Genomic DNA, 17043 nt, shown 5'->3' with positions numbered 1-17043 from the left:
TCAGGCTTCATGATTTATGTGGTCTAATGTCACCTACTCATAGCAGGTCAGATTTAAATCCGGAGTAACAGAACAAGTTCTAGCTGCTGGTGTATTCTATAAATAAACTATTTTCTATCCACAGATGTGGCTTTTAAATTCTGACACTTTATTGGTGGAATCTATGGGAAATTCAGCATCCAGCATTGTTTTTACATTTTTTGAAGATAATTTGAGGCCTGATTCAAGGTCTTCAGGCACATGGAATGCGGTCAAAGTTCTTTATCATCCCTGCATTAAAAACAGGAATAAGGAGTAAGTATCAACTCTTCTTTTATTAAGTTCTGTTCTTTGTTTGGGTTCACAGTCCATAACAACAGTGTTTCTCTAATGAGCCTTCTAGGTACACTTTAGACCTGGGCTGGGGAATCTTTTTTCTATCGGGCCACTGGCCCACAGAAAAAATCAGTTGCTGGCCACACACAGCCACGCAATGTGAGGGGAGGTGGAGGCTTGGGTCTTCCCTGAGGCTCTGGGGTGGGGTTAGAAATGAGGGGTTCAGGATATGGGAGGGGGCTCTGGGCTGGTGCAGGGGGTTGGGGTGCGGGAGGGGGTGAGGGCTCCAGCTGGGGGTGTGGGCTCTGGGGTGGGGCTAGGGATGAGGGGTTTGGGGTAGCAGGAGGTAACTCTGGGCTTGGGCCAAGGGGTTTGGAGTGCGGGAGCAGGCTCAGGGCTGGGGCAGGGGATTGGGGTGCACAGTCCGGGAGGATGTTTGCTTGCGGCTCCAGCCCTGCCAGGGTGAGCGCCGAGGCCTGGCAGCGTGGAGACTTGCTGCGGGCCGGATGAAATGAAGCAGCGGCCCAGATCTGGCCCACAAGCTGTAGGTTCCCCATTCCTGTGTTAAGCCAATGAGAATCCGATGACTAAATTCCTGCACCCCACTTTGAAAATGTAGGGGCCAGAATTGCATTATTAATTGACCTACATTAGTATTACAATATAGGTAGCTAATTGTTTTGCCCTGATGAAGCATAATATGCTCTATTTTTCATGGTTCTTTTTTCATGTTAACTAATTGTGTACACACACACACACACACACACACACACACACACACACACACACACACACACACACACACACACACACACACACACACACACACACACACACACACACACACACACACACACACACACACACACACACACACACACACAGAGCCTGATTCTCTCCCTGACTTCCACCAGCAGAAGCTGGAAGGACCCAGGATGTGAGTTCCAAGAAATGGAAAGTCTACCTGAAGCTAGACAAACACACTGGCACAAGATGCCCACAAACTGCTGCGACATTTGGGGGCCTGGAACTAGCTAGTACAGCTCATAAAGTGTGAAAAGCTGACCAGGGCAGGGTCAGGGCAAACACAACATATGTCAGTTCAGCACATCTCTTTGGTATCCTCCACCTGTACGACTCCTGTGGTGTCCTGCCCAGAATTTAAAGCTGCTCTCCCCTGGGGAGAATGCCTGTTGGATGGCAGTGGTGATACTTCTGCCTGTCCTTACCTGGTGGCAATCCTACCCCCTCTGTGCAATTTCAACTTTGAAATTTTCATCCATCTGTTGCAGCTTCAGTGTTAACCCTTTGCGCTGAAACGATGCCTTGTTATGCGTATGGTCTGTTAAAGTCCTCTATTTTTAAGCCAAGAGATCCTCAATTCCACATGCTTTTCCTGCAATAGTTACAGTAAACAAGCATGCTGATGGCCTAAATATGCATGAGCAACATATATAAAAATATAAATGTGTAAGGATACCACTCCATATTCTTGCTAAATAGTAAATTAGGAGTAGATTATTTAGTAATGTGAAAGAGTTTTACAATTAAGTGTTTTTCAAATATAATTTTACAAGTTGTGTGTGTGTGTGTGTGTGTAAATGTAACTTGCTTTGAATCTAATGGTAAGATTCTTTTTTTTTTTTTTTAAGTTCAAACAGAATGCTGTATACTTGTTTTTTCTTGGATATGTCCAAGTCTACTAGAGTTTGCATAAAGAAAACATTTGACTTCTTCAGGCTCTGAAGTGTCAATTATGGAAGAAAAACACTGCCAGAGTAATATTTAGTTAAGGCTGCAATCACGCTTTTAATAACATTTTATATTTAAGCCTGTAACTGGTGGCGGATAAAGTTGCTAGAATATTACATTCACCAATTACTTCGGTGTTTGCACAGCTGACGGAATAGGATTTGTTGGGTAATTCGTATTTCATCTATTGGCTCTATGATGGTAGAGCAGAAAGCATGTATGAATAGTGGTTTGGATTGGTTTGTTTTTCCCTTAAACTCTTGAGGGAAAAAAAGTGGTTGATTAAATAGGTATTATAAAACTTACCAGAAAATATCATATCTTGTGATCATATTTTATAAAAGAAACCTCTCATATTTTATAATATGAACCTCTCAAAAACTTGTGAGAATTTGTGATATACATCATGGTATTTCTGCTAATTGTATAGAGACTGCATTCCCAAATATACATAAAAACAATTCAAATACTGAATATTTTGAACATACTCTTCCACCTAATTCATAGAAAGAATGCTCAGATACTTTGAGCAGTGCTTATTTGTGGAGGAGAAATTGTTTTCCTACAGAGTGATGTGATGATGATTAAAATTATTAATGCAGAAGGTATTGGAAAACATATTGCTGTGTGTGATATAGACGCTACTTAGTGGCCCTAAATCTCTGTTATAGTAGTCTCATGTATACTGCTTAAACTTCAAATGAGGAATACTGCTGGAATCAGTGCAATTTCTCAAAACAGAAGAAATTATATATCAATGACTTGAAAACTTGAAGTAGTAGATATTTTCATTTTCAGCAGATTTTCATTTTTTATTCTGTATCAAAGAGAAGATTTATCTACCTTGGCTTAATGCATAGATAACAGCCATATATACTTAATCACTTGCAGTTTGGATACATTGATATCCAAATCCTATTGTGGATTGCTTACAAAATCAAGAATGTACATCATTTAGGGATGCGGAGGCAAAGAGAAATGTCAGAGTTTAGAAAAGAGGGAGGTTCTTTTCTGTCAAAGGCTCCATCACAGAACTTTATTTGAGGCCTTACTGCCAGAAGTATGTACAAGTGTCTCTCTTTCTCTAGTGGATTGGGTATAAAGTCTATTTCCAAAGATTAATTAGCATTTATCTTTGGGGTTATTCAGGGTACATCTACACAGCCCAACAAAACACAACCCCTTGTGGCAGCAAGTCTGACAGCTGGGGTTAACTGACTCGGGCTTGCATTGCGGGGCTAAAAATAGCAGTGTAGACATTCAGGCTGGAGCTGGAGTGCCGAAACCCGGTGAGGATCTCAGAGCCCGGGTTCCAGCCCAAGCCCAAACATGTACACTACTATTTTTGGTCCCATAGTGCGGACCAAAATTAGTTTTCCCTGGCTCCGAGACTTGCTGTCATAGGGTTTTTGTTTTGTTTTGTTTTTCTGTGTTGATGTACCCTCAGTGGCTACCGAATAGGCATGACTGAGATCTTGGAAAGCACACTCTGACTCACCTGTCAGAAATATCAAGCACAGAAAGAAGATGAGGGGTGACAACAGTAACAATTGTTCCAATTTATCTTCCATATTAGAACATTTGGTTTAGTTTTTTTTAAAAAATGTGTGATGTCAGTAACTTTAAATAGCACAGTCCGTTTATGGGTCTGGTTTCTGAAGATCTCCCTGTATTTATTTATTTTTTTTTTTTGAGCTGCTCAGTACTTAGGAATGTTACCTTTTTACTATCATTTTTCTCCTCTTAGCATGAGTTGAAATCAGAAGAACTTGGCTTATGTGAGCATGTGACTAATTGCCCTTCAGAATCCATGCAGAAAAACAAAACATATAAACCTAACTACCTTCTCAACATCTCTCCTTACTCAGATTTTCAGGGGATATTACTATGACTTTATTGCTTGTCTTTTTCTTGTCTGAAGACTTCAGATTCCCTCTGCTTTATGTCATCTTCTGTGCTTAATGCTCCAGTTAAAATATTTTTAACAGACAAAAGAAAAACATGTCTATTTTCCTCAGTCTGTAAACCAGGAATTCTAAAATACTCTTTGTTTCAGTCTCATACTTCACATCTCTCACTGGTGCAAAAGAACTGTTGCATGATGTAGACCAGGATTGTTCTCATATGCTGTAGCCCTTTTCATGTATGTGGTATCCCAAAGTGTTCTCCAGAGCAGTAAATTACACACCGGTTGTTTGACTCTGTAGTCCTGAACCTTGGAACGTGTGGCTAAGGAACTTCTCCGGCTCAGCTGTTCAAAGGTGGTGCTGTCTGAGCCTTTTAGGGGCACTGTGATGTGTTCCCCATCCAGTCATTTTTTGCTACATTTCCCTACTTGGAGCTTCCAGGACAGGCATGAAAACTGGCTATATATAAATATGGGAAACAAACTGCAACGACTTAGCTAATGCTTTCACATCTACTGATGATAAGCACTACATAAGAGTTACTTGTTATAATATTAGTACTCCCAGTCATTCAAGTGTGTCTGGAGACCTGTGATTTTGTTCTAAGTTGACTAGTATTTTACTTGCATCTGACAGGTTAATGATAATTTGCACTTATATAGCACTGTAAAAGCAGGTAACTGTGTCCTGGTAATTGGCTGTAGGATTTATTGTATGCAGTCATGGTCTACTATGTACCCGGGAATCAGTCATCCCCAACTGTTTTCTTTAGTGATTTGCAGATAAGATGAAGAAAATGTCCCCTGAACAAGTTGTACTCAAACTTCTTTGCATGACATTTGTTTTGTTTTTTTGCTTTTGCTTTTAAAAACAGTTTGGCACAAATGTTCTTAAAATAAAATGAAGAGGGGAAAAAAGACAATCTCTTCTTACTTTTCTACTCAGGTTGTTTAAAATTAAGAATAATTGGGAATAAAAGATCTACAGCTTTTGTGTTTAAGCACAGTGCACAAACTCATCTAAATTAGACATTAGTGGTTCACTTACGGTTTTTCTTAAAAAGTTGACTTGAAAGAGTATACTGCGGTAGAACTCAATGAATACGGAGATGAACAGCATTGGGACGTCCGAGTTAAACAGTAGTATATTTTTATTTGCTCAGCATTGTTTTTGGTTTCTGCTGATCTGAATAAAGTAGCCATTGAGGCCATAGTCTGAAAATAAATCATATGGAATACATAATAGAAGGAGACTTTTGAATGAGATTTGCTGGTGGTTGGGAGGGCTGTCTACTTAAATAAATATATATAAAAGTGAGAAAAAAGTTCACTTGCCAGTGTAGTACCTTCATAAGAGGAATTTTTTAATTTTACTAGAATACAGAGCCTAGAAATGTGTTTCTCTTCTCTTCCCATTTTAGTTCTTGGGCTGTTTTTAGAGGCAATCTTGGAGCCCAGTTATGATCCTATTGAAATCTGTACAGGATACTTTGCAAGAAAAGTAACAAAATCAAAAACAAAGTACCCCTCCTCTTTCCACTACTTTGAGTGACTTTATGCTTATCCATTCCATTCACTACATGCTTTCGAGTTACCTTATACGGAAACCCTGCCTAAGCAAAAACATTTATACATGTGTGATGGGGTAGTCTGCCATCAACAGCAATGGTGCCTAGTTGTCAGCCCATCCCACCACCTGTCATGGCTGTTGGAGGGTTTGAAAGATCCTATAGGAAGATAGGGATAGTGAGAAAGCAGCTTCAGGACTGAATAGTGCTTGGAGAGGGAATCCTGTTCCTGTATGTTTAAGGGCCCAGTGTCAGGAGCCTTGCACAGAGGTTGGGGCAAGCCTCCCCTCTCACCCTACGAATTGGGAAGGAGTTGGGAGAAAGTGGAACAGCATAAAACTGCCTCCTTCCTCATAGCAGGGCAGACACTGACAGGAGAAGGCTGGCCTGATGAATCTTTGAGATTGGAAGTCTAGATGGGAAGGGTGTTTAGCTGAAGGGAGCGGGCAAAAGCCTTGCAGCTGATTAACCTAAGGTAGATGGCCTGAGAGACGCTCCTCTTTCTGGAGCAGGAGTTTATAGGGAAACTCCTGCTTGAAAGATGGAAAAAGAGATTATTCTAAGGCCAGGTCTACACTACAGATGTTCAAGTGGCACAGCTATATTGCTGCGGCTGTAGCGCAATAGTGTAGACACTTTGTGCATCAACGGAAAGGGGTTTTCCATTGTTGCAGTTTATATCACTCTGAGAGGCAGTAGCTAGGATGACAGAAGGGTTTTACCTTTGACATATCCACATCTATTGTGGGACTTAGGTTGACTAACTATGGTGCTCAGGGTGCAAATTTTTTACAACCTTGAATGACGTAGCTAGATGGATCTAATTTTTAAGTGTAGACCAGGCTTAAGGCAAAGAGGGCCAAGCCACAGCCCCAGTCCCAGAAAAAGGGATAAGGGGAAACTCCTGTTGAGAGGAGAGAGAGACTGGCTATATTAAGGCAAGGGGCAGAGAAAACTGGTAGAAATTACAATCCTACTGCTGCAGAGAAGAACCTGAGGCTGGCTTTTAGGAAACGCTTCCATACCTGGCCTCAGGAGAAGCCATGATGAACCACAAAGTCAAGGTGAAGGCCACAGAATCTGCAGATCTTGTGAAATTGCAGGCCTGGATTCTCCTAGCTCTTCCCCGGACCAAGAGGGGAATCGTGGATGTCAAGAATAAAAGAAGCAAAGACCTGATAGAGACTGGGATTGAAGGCCATTAGATCTTGTTTACTATTTTTTGGACTTTTTGGGTAACCTCTAGGAAGGGGAGTGGGCTGAGCAGTGGAATGGTTGGAGGGCTAGGCCATGGACAGCAGACTGTTGTAGCACCAGAACCAACTAATGGGGGTGCTAGACTGAGACAACCCTTGCAATGCCGAACCTGGATGCTAGGATGCCTTCTGGAGGTGAGAGCTGTGATTATAGCACATAAACCCTCAGGGATGGAATTGAATTTTTAGTTTGCTCCTTTATATTTGTAACCTCATAGCTCTTCCTATTAAAGTTTAGAAGCCAAAATTATTGCTCTGGTCCAGAGGTGTTGAAACAGTTTTTATAAGCAGGAGTGTTGAGAGTCATTGAACCGAATTGTAAACCCTGTATGTAATGGAAACCACTTCAAGACTGGGGGGTGGTTGCACCCCCAGGACCCCTAGTTCCAGCACCTAGGCTCTGGTCTGCCTTCTCTCAAGGATCTTGTTTCTGTGCTGGTTTAGAATGTTTGTTTTTCCTTTCTCTTTAATTGTATGCCTAGGGTACATTGAAAAGCAGTGTGGCAACAGAAAACTTAATATTTTCCTTCTAATTATTTGTAGTGTAGTTAGTCAGGGGTGAGGTTTCCTTATATTGGTACTGTACAAACACATTAGAAGACATAGCTCCTACACTGAAGAGCTTTGTCAAATTTATATTATTATTTAATACTCTGGATTTGAATTTAGGGTTTTAAATAATTAATTTGCTAATCCATTCCAAGAATATACTGGTCTTCTAGAAAAGTATTTGTTCCAAAGACACAGTTAGATGCTCAAATACCAGTGGGTATTGTAATACTTTTATTCTGTCTTTTTCAACACATTCATCTAATGGTGCTTTTTTTTTTTGCAGATAATACTGTCAAGTATCTAAATCCCATGTTACGTTTTTCAGGGAATATTCTTCCATCATTAGTGGTGGTTAGGCAAGGAAATCTCTTGTGCATCAATGGGAGAATAAATCCCTGTAAGTTAACAGTAGAACAGTTGCCAAAAATTAAATTCATTTTAAGTTTCATTGCATGTACTTTGCTAATGAAAGTTGACCAGAATAATATGTTCTATCTCTAACGGTTAGTAGGGAGGAAGGAAAAAACATTTTAACTGATTCATTATGTGAAAGGATTCACTAAAAGCCTCCTTTGTCTTAAGAAAAAGAAGCAGAAGAAGATGAGTCAGAGAGAAGGAAGATCTTGTTAAGATACTGGATTGGGATGCAGTTCATTTCTCTGGCCAAACCACTTAATCTTTGTCTCAGTTCTCCATCTTTAAAATGAACATGTAGATTTCCTTTCTGTTTTATCTATTCAGATTGTGAGCTCTTCTGAGCACAGACTGTCTTTACTGGGGCCTGTACAAGCTACTGTTACACTGATAATAAATCTGTTGAAATTACTTACACAGGAAAGACGTACCACCTATGAAAAGAGTATTAGAAAATGCTGTTGAGTCTTGTTGGAGAAGCATGTTTTGTACCTTCGTTCTGATCGTTTCTTATTCAGGTATTTATTGATGAAGGGTATAGAATAATAGAATATCAAGGTTGGAAGGGACCTCAGGAGGTCATCTAGTCCAACCCCCTGCTCAAAGCAGGACCCATTCCCCAATTTTTGCCCCAGATCCCTAAGTGTGAGTTCAATCCTTGAGGAGGCCAATCTTGGGTTTAACAGGTCAACGCTCAAACCACTGAGCTATCCTTTCCCACTGGGTATGTTATTATGTGGATGTTCTTCACCTTCCTCTCAGCAAGGCTCTTTCTCATAAATATCTGCTGTGAAAATGGAAGAGGTTTTCCTGTGGAGTAATAGGTTGTTGGCAAATAACATCTTATGCAAACTGCCTGACTGCTGAGAGTAATAATGTTAAACAGTGTTGAAGTTAAAGGGCTATCAAAAATACATGAAGAAAACTGGAAAAAATTAAGTTAGCGATGTCAGTTTGACCACGAGCTGGTTTTAGAAAATGGTTTTTGAATGAAAGGGGACAGTTAGAGAAAATTACAACTTTCTCTTTACAGATGTGTGCTGGAAAAAGTTTCATGGTCAAAAAGTTGTTGATGATTTTACTTTCTATTTCCAGCATATATTTAAAATATCTTTGAATTGTTTACTGCTCTGGCACTGATGCTGTATCCCCCTTTTTATTGTGTTCTTTTAGCATTATTGTCTGTTTCTCTCTTAAGATTCTAACCGTGACTTCCAGAAATTGTACTAATGCGTACGGTTTTATTAGCTTCAGAGGAGCAGCATGAACTAGAAGACTTGAGGCCTGGTCTACACTACGAGTTTGTCGGATTTAGCAGCATTAAATTGAATTAACCCCGCACCCATCCACACAACGAAGCCATTTCTTTCGACATAAAGGGCTCTTAAAACCGATTTCTGTACTCCTCCTGTATGAGGGAATTAGCGCTGAAATCCAGCCACCCAAGCACTCCACCCCAGTATACAGCCCAAGCAACAGAAGGCTGTCATTCAAGAAGTTTTAAAGTGGCCTTTTCCTTCCCTCCTGCCCTCCTTCCACCTGGGCTACATTGTGAGTTATTTCCCTATTTTTATAATCAGTTAATAAAATATACATTTTTTAAACAATTATTTCCTTTGCAAGCAAGCTGTGATCAAAGGGGGGAGGACGCGTGGCTTACAGGGAATTTAGAGGCAACCATGGAGGTGTGTTTTCATCAAGGAGAAACAAACAGAAGTGTCACACAGTACCCTGGCCAGTCATGAAACTGGTTTTCAAAGCTTCTCTGATGCGCAGCGCTTCCTGCTGTGCTCTTCTAACCGCCCTGGTGTCTGGCTGTGTGTATTCAGCGGCCAGGCAATTTGCATCAACCTCCCACCCCGCCATAAACATCTCCCCCTTACTCTCACAGAGATTGTGGAGCACACAGCAAGCAGCAATAACAATCGGAATACTGGTTTCGCTGAGGTCTGAGCAAGTCAGTAAACTGCGCCAGCGACCCTTTAAACATCCAAATGCACTCTCTACCACCATTCTGCACTTGCTTAGCCTATAGTTGAACAGCTCCTTACTACTGTCCAGGGTGCCTTTGTATGGCTTCATGAGCCATGACATTTAGGGGTAGGCTGGGTCCCCAAGGATAACTATTGGCATTTCAACATCCCCAACAGTTATTTTCTGAAAAAAAGAAAAGGAGTACTTGTGGCACCTTAGAGACTAACAAATTTATTTGAGCATAAGCTTTCGTGAGCTACAGCTCACTTCATCGGATGCATTTGGTGGAAAATACAGTGGGGAGATTTATATACACACACACACACACACACAGAGAACATGAAACAATGGGTTTTACATTATACACTGTAAGGAGAGTGGTCACTTAAGATGAGCTATTACTAGCAGGAAGGAGTGGGGGAAAGGAGGAAAATCTTTTGTGGTGATAATCAAGGTGGGCCATTTCCAGCAGTTAACAAGAACGTCTGAGGAACAGTAAGGGGTAGGGTGGGGGGGAGAATTCAAGACTTGAGCATCATGAACCTTTCCCGGCCATCCCTTGTTGATATTGGAAATGTCCCTTGTGATCCACCAGTGCTTGTAGCACCATTGAAAAGTACCCCTTGCGGTTTATGTACTGGCTGCCCTGGTGGTCCGGTCCCAAGGTAGGGATATGCGTTCCGTCTGTAGCCCCACCACAGATAAGGAATCCCATTGCAGCAAAGCCATCTAGTATGACCTGCACATTTCCCAGAGTCACTATCTTTGATAGCAGCAGCTCAATGATTGCATTGGCTACTTACATCACAGCAACCCCCACAGTAGATTTGCCCACTCCAAATTGATTACCGACTGACCAGTAGCTGTCTGGCGTTGCAAGCTTCCACAGGGTTATTGCCACTCGCTTGTGAACTGTGAGGGCTGCTCTCATCTTGGTATTCTTGCGCTTCAAGGCAGGAGAAAGCAAGTCACAAAGTTCCATGAAAGTGGCCTTACACATGCGAAAGTTTTGGAGCCACTGGGAATCATCCCAGACCTTCAACGCTATGCACTCCCACCACTCTGTGCTTGTTTCCCGGGCCCAGAATTGGCATTCCATGGCATGAGTCTGCCCCAGTAACACCATGATCTCTAAATTGCTAGGGACCGTGCTTTTAGAGAAATCTGTTCATGTCCTCATCACTGCCATCGCCTCCTCGCCTGGTTTTTCAGGTGCTGGTTCTGCATAAACTGCATGATAATGCACGGCGTTTACAATGGTCATAACTGCTGCGGTGAGCTGAACGGGCTCCATGCTTGCTGTGCTATGGCGTCTGCTCGGGCAATCCAGGGAAGAGGGCACAAAACGATTGTCTGCTGTTGCTGTCACGGAGGGAGGGAGGGTTGACTGAAGACGTTTACCCATAACCACCCGTGACAAATTTTTGGCCCCAACAGGTATTGGGAGCTCAGCCCAGAATTCCAGTGGGCAGCGGGGACTGCGGGAAATGTGGGATAGCTACCCACAGTGCACCGCTCAGAATGTCGACGCTTGCCATGGTACTGTGGACGCACACCATCAAATTAATGTGCTTAGTGTGGCTGTGCTTAGTGTGGATGCATGCACTTGTTTCCAAAAATCAACTTCTGTGAAATCGGAGTACTTTCGTAGTATAGACATGGCTTGAGTTTGTGGCTGAAAGCCAGGAACTACCTGAATTCCAATACTATCACTACAATGTTATGATTACATCAAGATGCATGTGCTGTAATTTAAAATTTGTATTGTAACTGCTGGGTTTCAGGATGTTGATTTCTTTCTTTTATTTATTCTGGGAAGGCTACCTCCATCTGGATATCTTGATAATGAGAAACCAGAAATTTGCTCCGTTTTCTCACTTCTCTTCCAATTAGTCTTCATCAACTGAGGTATAGTTATTTGTGAAGCAGTTTTCTTATTTATTCTAATAGCTTTCAGAAATCACTGTACAGTAATTCATCTATTTGAAGGTTCTAAAGTGAGTTCTAATTCAGTCTGAGTCCTGTTATTTAAATTCTATAATATTGCACAAGTTTTTCCTTTTGAGAACCAGGAGTAGAATGTCTATCTGCATTCCTTCAGTAACTCTACTTGCAGAAAATGAGGTAAACTGACAATTGACAGACTTATTGAGCAAGGATCTTCATTCTTTTTTATTTTTGGAACCAGGCGTTAGTTACAGTATGTATTTCCACCGTTTAAATCAGGATAATTATCTTTTTACAGACCTCCTTGTAAAGCGCTTTGAGATCTTCAGATGAAAAGTGCTATAGAAAAGCTTAAGTATTATGATTTTGTTGCTTTGATTTCTTTCTGTCAAATTTTAACTAGGTTCAGTAATGTTAGTATCACAAATTAAAGGGAAGAAGATTGTTGGGACAAAACCTTGAGGACCATTTGTAGAGAGTGGCAGTTCCTTGTCCACTGTGTCAGGTCTGGGCTTGTTTATACTTCCGGCTAAATTGGCACTGCTGTGATCGATTCAGTGGTGTTGATATAACAGGTCTGGTGAAGACAAGCTAAATTGATGGCTGAGCTCTCTCCTGCCATCAAATATAATTCACCTCCCAAGAGGCGGAAAATAAGTTGTCAGGAGAGTGTCTCGTGTCCACATAGCGTGGTGCAGACGCTGCTGTAACACGACCTAAGTTACATCGACTTCAGTTATGTAACTGAAGTAGAGTACCTTGGGTTGACTTACAGCATTAGTGTATACCAGCCCTTAGAGAGGGAGCATGGTCTTATTGATTGCTAGGCTAGGAGCTAGGAACTCATATTGTAATGCCAGCTTTGGTACTGTTTTGCTGTGTGGCATTAGGACAGTCACTTAGAGTAAGATTTTCAAAGACAGCGAAGCCCTGTTTTCAAAAGTGACTTAAGAATTTAAACTTATTGAAAGTCAATGGGACTTAGACTCCTAAGTTCCTAGGTCACTTTTGAAAACTTGACTTGGACTCCTAAGTCACTTAGGTGTTCTTGAAAATTTTATCTTCTGTATGCCTATATCCAAATCTGTATAATAGGGGATGTTCATACATTACATCATTACTCATCTCACTAGATACTGTGACTAACTGTTTCGCCTGGGCTTTGAAAATATAAAAGGCAATATACATTTTAATTATTATTCTAAAAATAATATTGTGACTACTACCTTGCTGAATCATTTATTGTATGCTAATCTTACTAAAAAAAAGATACGCTATCAAGTTTTCCTATCAAAGCAAGATTTTATCTCACTATGTATGGCAGAACAAAAATGCAATTCATTCTTCTTTATAAATATCCCTTATCATTCTTCCTTACTAATGCATATAGTTTAGAGATTATTATATTCTAAATGAAACATCTTAATTTAAGTAAGTACAGTTTGATCTCCTCTCATGCCACTAAGTTTAATGGCTTTTTTTTCATTAGCATCAGAATTTGGGATAGGAGAAGTGTAAAGTAGGATGGAAAATATAGTGAAGAAAAAACTACATAACCATTGGTCACTGCTAGGAAGTTAATTTAAAATCTATCTAAAGCACCTGCAACATCAGTAGTTAAGTCTACAATCATACTAAAAACTCAGAGCGAAAAATGGACTTTGGATCCTAAACCCTAAATTGATACTGCCTATGCTAGTCAGTTTCCTTAGTGACTATTTTGGAGGAATTTTTGTTGGGCGGGTTGCTGGAAGATCAGCAATGTGACATCTGTATATAGATATTTATTCCACATTATTAACAAAACTGCTTTTTGAGAGCCCAAGTGGTTTAAATGTGACAATGATATTATGTCAAGGGTACTTTTATAATTGTAATTTATGTAGTTGTGAGCCAAGATATAGTAGCTTGTAGTATACTCATAAAATTACAGTTTGTGGGTGTTTACAGCTAGATATATGGACTCTGTTTCACATATGGCAACTGTAAATACATAACTCCAATAATATCATCCAAATAGCAATGTCTAGGTAACAGAGTTTGATAGCTGAATCATTTAATGAGTGTAGAGTATAAAATAAAACTTGCCTTTAATTATATTACATGTTATATAAATCTGTTAGGCAGACTGCTGACTGAACTATTCAAAGCTCAATTCTTGATTTACAGAACCCCAAAATACTGCCTAGTTCTAAATTAATCAATATTTGTTATTTCTATTGTATTCAACTCCCAGAGGCTGCATAAACTAATGCTACTTATATTGGCAAAATAACTTAGGTTACTAATTTTAGTTTGCTTTTAATTTCTGTATCAATAAGGCAAAGTGGGGAATTGGAAGAATGGCAGATGCTGTACAACTTCAGTCTGATCACAGCTAATTTCAGAAGTTGTTTAGGGAATGATTCCATTCGTTCACTATATTTTATGCGGGAATGCTGCTGTTGTATGATGATGTTTGTTTATTTGGAAAGTCACATTAATCCAGGCCTATAAAGTAGTCCTTGGAACTAAACATTTGAAGAACGTCTTAGAGAAGAAAATCAGGGCTTGGGATTTTTCTGGCATTTTATATTCAAAGGGACCTATTCTGTTTGAGAACAAGTGATTTACTCAAGTTTCATTTATAGCTTAGGCCAAAATCCAGAGACCCAGTACCCACCTTAGGCACTTGGCACAGTAATGGTGGATTTCTGGGTTTGGGGGAGAATCCTGGAGGAAGAAAGGAATCAATTCTCCCAGGCTATAAAGTTGATGAGGAACTGCTACCTGAGAGGCTATTTCAGTCAAATAGTTTCAATACAATAATCAAAAGGGAGAGGAGTGGAGAATCCTGTATAGTGGTCGATCACTGGACTCTCATCTAATCAGATTTCCTTAAGAAAGCAGATTGATGAGAGGTGTTCAGGGAAAACTCAGGGGCTGCAGGGAAAGAAGTTGGGGGAGCACGGCAGGTTTCAGAAAGCTACAGAATTCAGCTTTGATTGAGAGCCAAGAACTCATGAGTTCTAATTCCTAGCCTTTCACCTGAGACAGTATGAATTAAGGCTCCTGCATAGAGGAGTAGGTCAGTCAAAAATTAGTATGCAGGGATGTGTCCCGAGTCTGCACCTTGTCTTTTGTTTCATTTTGTTTGTTTTAAACAGAAATTTATTTTGTCTTATTGAAGTTATACCAGTACTTAACTGAAATTTCCATGTTAAGATACTGTGACGCTCTGTGCCTCGGGGGAACACCTTACACGCCCATGTTCATTTTTATAAAATGATTGTGTGGTATCCAATGCAAAGTTTGTCATGTTGGGTGTCTTTGGAAGGCTCATGATGCACTGAGCATGGTTGCTATAGTGATGATACTGGTTATAATTTCATGTATGTAGTTATGAGGCTGAAAACGTGTCCTCGTGGCTTAAAATAAGCCCTGGCAAAAACTCTCCAAGAGCAGAAGGGTAGTTCACACCTCATCAGGGCAGGTATGGGACAAACCCAGCCCAGCCTCACAGGAACAAAAGATGCTGGCCTAGGCAGTGACAAAAGGATCTGTTAGACTCTCGAGTGAGTCACCCCCCCTCCTTTGGTCAGTTTGGAACTGCAATGAGGTAATGCTCACCTGATTCTGAAAGGGGGGGGGCAAAGCCAAGAGGGAAGGAAGGACTTGATAAAAGAGAGACACGTTTGCCATGCGCTCGCTCGCTCTCTCTCTCTCACCTATATCTACAGACACCACACCAAGCGACTGAAACCCTGATCAAAGGGGAGAACCTGGCTGAAAGGCAACCAGTGGTGAGAAGCATCTAAGATTGCAAGGGCATTGAAAGTGTTAAGATCAGCTTAGATTTTATTTCATTTGACCAAATCTGACTTTTTATGGTTGGACTTATAATCACTTAAAATCTATCTTTATAGTTAATAAATGTATTTGTTTTATTCTTCCTGAAGCAGTGCATTTGGTTTGAAGCATGTCAGAGGCTCCTCTTGGGATAACAAGCCTGGTACATATCAATTTCTTCATTAAATTGATGAACTCATATAAGCTTGCAGCATCCAGCGGGCATAATTGGACACTACAAGACGGAGGTTCCTAGGATTGTGTCTGGGACCGGCAGTATTGGCTAGTGTCATTCGGTTGCACAATCCAAGGAGCAGCTTACATGCCAGAGGCTGTGCATGAATGACTCAGGAGTGGGGGTTCTCACAGCAGAGCAGGGTAAGGCTGGCTCCCAGATTCAAGGATTGGAGTGACCTGGCAGATCACTGGTCCGGATAACACCAGAGGGGAATGTCACAGATTTTATAATTTAAGAATATCTTCATTCTACAGAAGTAAAGAGGACACTTCTGTTTCTTTTTAGTACTTTTGGGATGTGTGTGTGTAATCAAAACCTTGAGATATGGATATGAAGATTTAAAAAATCAACGAGTGCATGCACTTCGTATTTCTGATTTCAACAAGCTTCATGAGGACTATTTCTTTCCTCTTTTATGCATTGAGCAATTTCAGTGGTATCCATAAAGATGGCCAAATGACCTTTATAAACTCTCTCTCTGAAGAACACTTATTAAAATAGTGTGTGTGATGATTTGGGGGAGTTGTGTATATCTAATGAATTCTGGTGGTTGATAGGAAATTGCTGCATCATGGAATGCCTCGGTGTATGTGGATTCCACCACTTGCTTTCAGGTTTGCAGAACCAGGGCTAGAGGTGGGATGTTAAACCTTAATGGTTGCCTCTTCAGGTGGAAACATATTGAGGCAATGGATTGGCTGAAGCTAGGAGACTAGTTCCTCCATCTTTTTTGTAGGGAGGGAGAAGTGCAGAGTGCAGAAAATCCCCAGCAGCAGAACAAAGAAACAAAGAAAGGTGTAGTTGCTGGGACATATAAATGAAAAGGACTCTCAGACACACAGGAAGGTTAGTCAGGAAAGAGGCATGCTTTTGTAGCAGTGGGGTGCTGTTTAATTCTGCAACCAGCTGAGGAAGATGGAAGCTAGCTGACCTAGGGGGAGAGAGAGAGATAGAGAGACTCCGTGATTCAGAGGAGAAGCCATGTGCAGAAAGGGGAACCTGGACTCCTCAGAAGACTATTCCCAAGCCCAAAGAATTCTCCAGAGTGGTGAGAGAACCCGAGTCAGGGAAATGCATACAAGTGTTTTTGTCTACGTCTGTGCATTTCTCATGCTATCTAAGTAAAGAGTCATTTGTTTTAGAATCCTGTGGAAGGTCTGTTTGTGGGTCTATTTTACTTCACTATCATGTGCCCCTGATGAAGTAAATAGTAAACCCAGAAAGCCCACATGGCTGGAGGTCTGGGAGAGGGTATGTTTAAGCTATGGGAGAGCCTGAAGGTTCAGCAGTGAT

The 17043-nt window shown here is 40.9% G+C and overlaps 1 protein-coding gene across 8 annotated transcripts in view; it reads left to right on the top strand.

Annotated features, from left to right (window-relative positions):
- The window catches only part of UBE3D (ubiquitin protein ligase E3D), a 113153-nt gene that overhangs the window by 32443 nt on the left and 63667 nt on the right, over nt 1–17043 (top strand). For 4 of the 8 annotated variants that reach the window (XM_038397236.2, XM_043510564.1, XM_043510563.1 and 1 more), the window contains exon 8: nt 125–294. In XM_038397236.2, coding sequence (XP_038253164.1) covers nt 125–294 — 170 coding nt within the window. The other 4 variants (XM_038397238.2, XM_038397235.2, XM_043510566.1 and 1 more) reach the window with 4 other exon arrangements.

Source organism: Dermochelys coriacea, chromosome 3 (genome assembly GCF_009764565.3).
Source record: "Dermochelys coriacea isolate rDerCor1 chromosome 3, rDerCor1.pri.v4, whole genome shotgun sequence".
NCBI lineage: Eukaryota > Metazoa > Chordata > Testudines > Dermochelyidae > Dermochelys > Dermochelys coriacea.
The sequence above is the reverse complement of the archived record's forward strand: the minus strand, read 5'-3'. Positions and strand labels throughout refer to the sequence as shown.